Consider the following 1,978-nt stretch of genomic DNA (forward strand, 5'->3'; position numbering starts at 1 on the left):
GGGGGATGAGCTGCAGGGGTGTGCGCCATGGGTGGGGAGAACGTGCTCCTGGGGTGTGGGCCGTGGGTGGGGGACGCACTGCGGGGGTGTGGGAAGAAGGGGGGCACACCACGGGGGGAGTGGACTGAAGGTGGGGGCACACTGCAGGGAGGTGGACACACCCAGGGGCTTGGACTGCGGGTGGGGGTGCATCACGCAGAAGGTGGACCAAAGGTGAGGGGTATACACCACAGGTGGGATAGACCACAGGTAGTGTGTGACCTGCAATGGGGATACATGGGGAGATGGTCCAAAGGTGGGGGGCGCACCATGGGGGGATGGAGTGAAGGTGGGGATATGCACAGCAGGGGTGTGCACTGCAGATGGGAATGCGGGGGGCACACCATAAGCGGGGACTGCAGGGGGGTGCACTTTAAGGGAGGGGGGTGGACTGCAGGGGAGGGGGTGCCCTGCAGGAGATTGGGGTGCACTGTGGGGGTGCATCACAGGAGGAGCGGTGCACTGCTGGGGAGGGTTGTCCTGCCAGGGAGGGTGCCCTGAGTGGGTGAGGGGTCTGCGTGTGCCCACAGGAGGCTGGGGAAGTTGTCCGACAGTCAGTGGCAGACCACCACCAGAGGAGGAGGAGCAGGGGTGGAGAGGAATGGGGCCTCAGGTGAGAGAGTAGAGTAGGGCAGGCGTCCTGCTTCCTGCAGGGGACACAGAGTTGGGGCCGTTGGCAGGAACTGGTGTGGGCCCTTTGTGCATTCAGGGGGCTAGCTTCCGCGAAGGCGGGAGAGTGCCCTACCTGATTCTCAGATCCAGAGCTGTCCGGGTCCTCAGCGCTCCTGGGCCCTGTCACAGGGCAGGGGCTGCCCCCTGACTCAAACGGAGCCTGCCCTGGGCTGCACCCGCTCTGGCTTCTGGTTCTGTGGCAGTGGCCTGGGGCGATCACTGAGCTCACAGCCCCGTCACCGTCCCTCACGTGGCCTAACATGTGGTCTAACACGTGGTCAGTAGGGTGAGAGGGGCCCACGCCCTTTGGGAGGACCCCACCCTGCGGCCATCTCTGCTGCACTTGAAGGTTGGGGATGGAGCTGGGGCAGGTGCTGGGGGGCAAAGGACTGTGCTGCACAGAAGCCCGCCTCCCACACGCCCGCAGGGTCAAGATGGCCCTGGCCAGGAAGGAAGAGACTGTGAGCGCCCTCCGGAAGCAGCATGAGGTGGGTCTCTGGGGGTGGGGCCGCGGCCGCCCTGGGGGAGGGGTTGAGAGTGGGAGGACTGGGCTGAAGGCGCCAGGCTGGTGTCTGTTCCAGGCTGCGGTGAAGCGGGCTGACCACCTGGAGGCGCTGCTGGGGCAGCACGGGCCCGACCTGAGCTCCGCTGAGTGAGCCGGGGAGGCACCGCCCAGACCGCACCTGCAGCCCTGTGCTCGACAGCCCCCCCACACCCTGAGGGGCCCCGGCTGTGTTTTAACAATAAAAGGTCAGTTTTGTACTCACGCAGATCCTGTCCTGCGCTTGCTTGGGGGGTTGGTGGCTGGAGGCCCCCGAGGTCCCCGTGAAGTGACCTGGTGGCTGGAAGGACGGGTCCGACTGTGACAGCTGGCCTGGCCCATCGCCTCGCTCTCGCCCTTCCTCAGCTGCCCAGCCCCGAGATTAGACACCCTCGTCCCCTTTTGCCCGTAGGCCCCCCAAGCAGAGAGAAGGGCCCTTTGTTCCAGCCTCACTGAGCTGAGGCGCCCAGAGTCCTCCCCACCTCCCTTCCTCCCCTCCTCCCAGAGCTCACGGGTTTCCACAGCCCACTGCCTAGGTGAATGGGCAGGAGACCCTGTCCCCCTTGGGGAACCCCAGCAGGAGAGCTACTGCAGAGCCCACGTGGAAGCCCTAGAAAGGGCGACTGGATGGCCTGCCCACAGGGAGAGGGCCCCACTGGGACACTGGCCCATCCACGGAGGCCGTGGGGCAGGGCTCTGGAGGGCGGCGGTGGGTCCCGGGCCCTC

General features: G+C 66.2%; 1 protein-coding gene across 1 annotated transcript in view; it reads left to right on the plus strand.

Annotated features, from left to right (window-relative positions):
* The window catches only part of CEP131 (centrosomal protein 131), a 32,660-nt gene extending 31,293 nt beyond the window's left edge, over positions 1-1,367 (plus strand). Inside the window, 2 exon segments of the mRNA XM_042783572.1 lie at positions 1,139-1,199; positions 1,293-1,367. Of these exon segments, the coding sequence (XP_042639506.1) occupies positions 1,139-1,199; positions 1,293-1,367 (136 nt within the window).
* The last annotated feature ends 611 nt before the right edge of the window (positions 1,368-1,978 follow it).

The sequence above is a fragment of the Orycteropus afer genome, unplaced genomic scaffold (genome assembly GCF_000298275.1).
Source record: "Orycteropus afer afer isolate SDZICR_OR568_19922 unplaced genomic scaffold, OryAfe1.0 scaffold00018, whole genome shotgun sequence".
NCBI lineage: Eukaryota > Metazoa > Chordata > Mammalia > Tubulidentata > Orycteropodidae > Orycteropus > Orycteropus afer.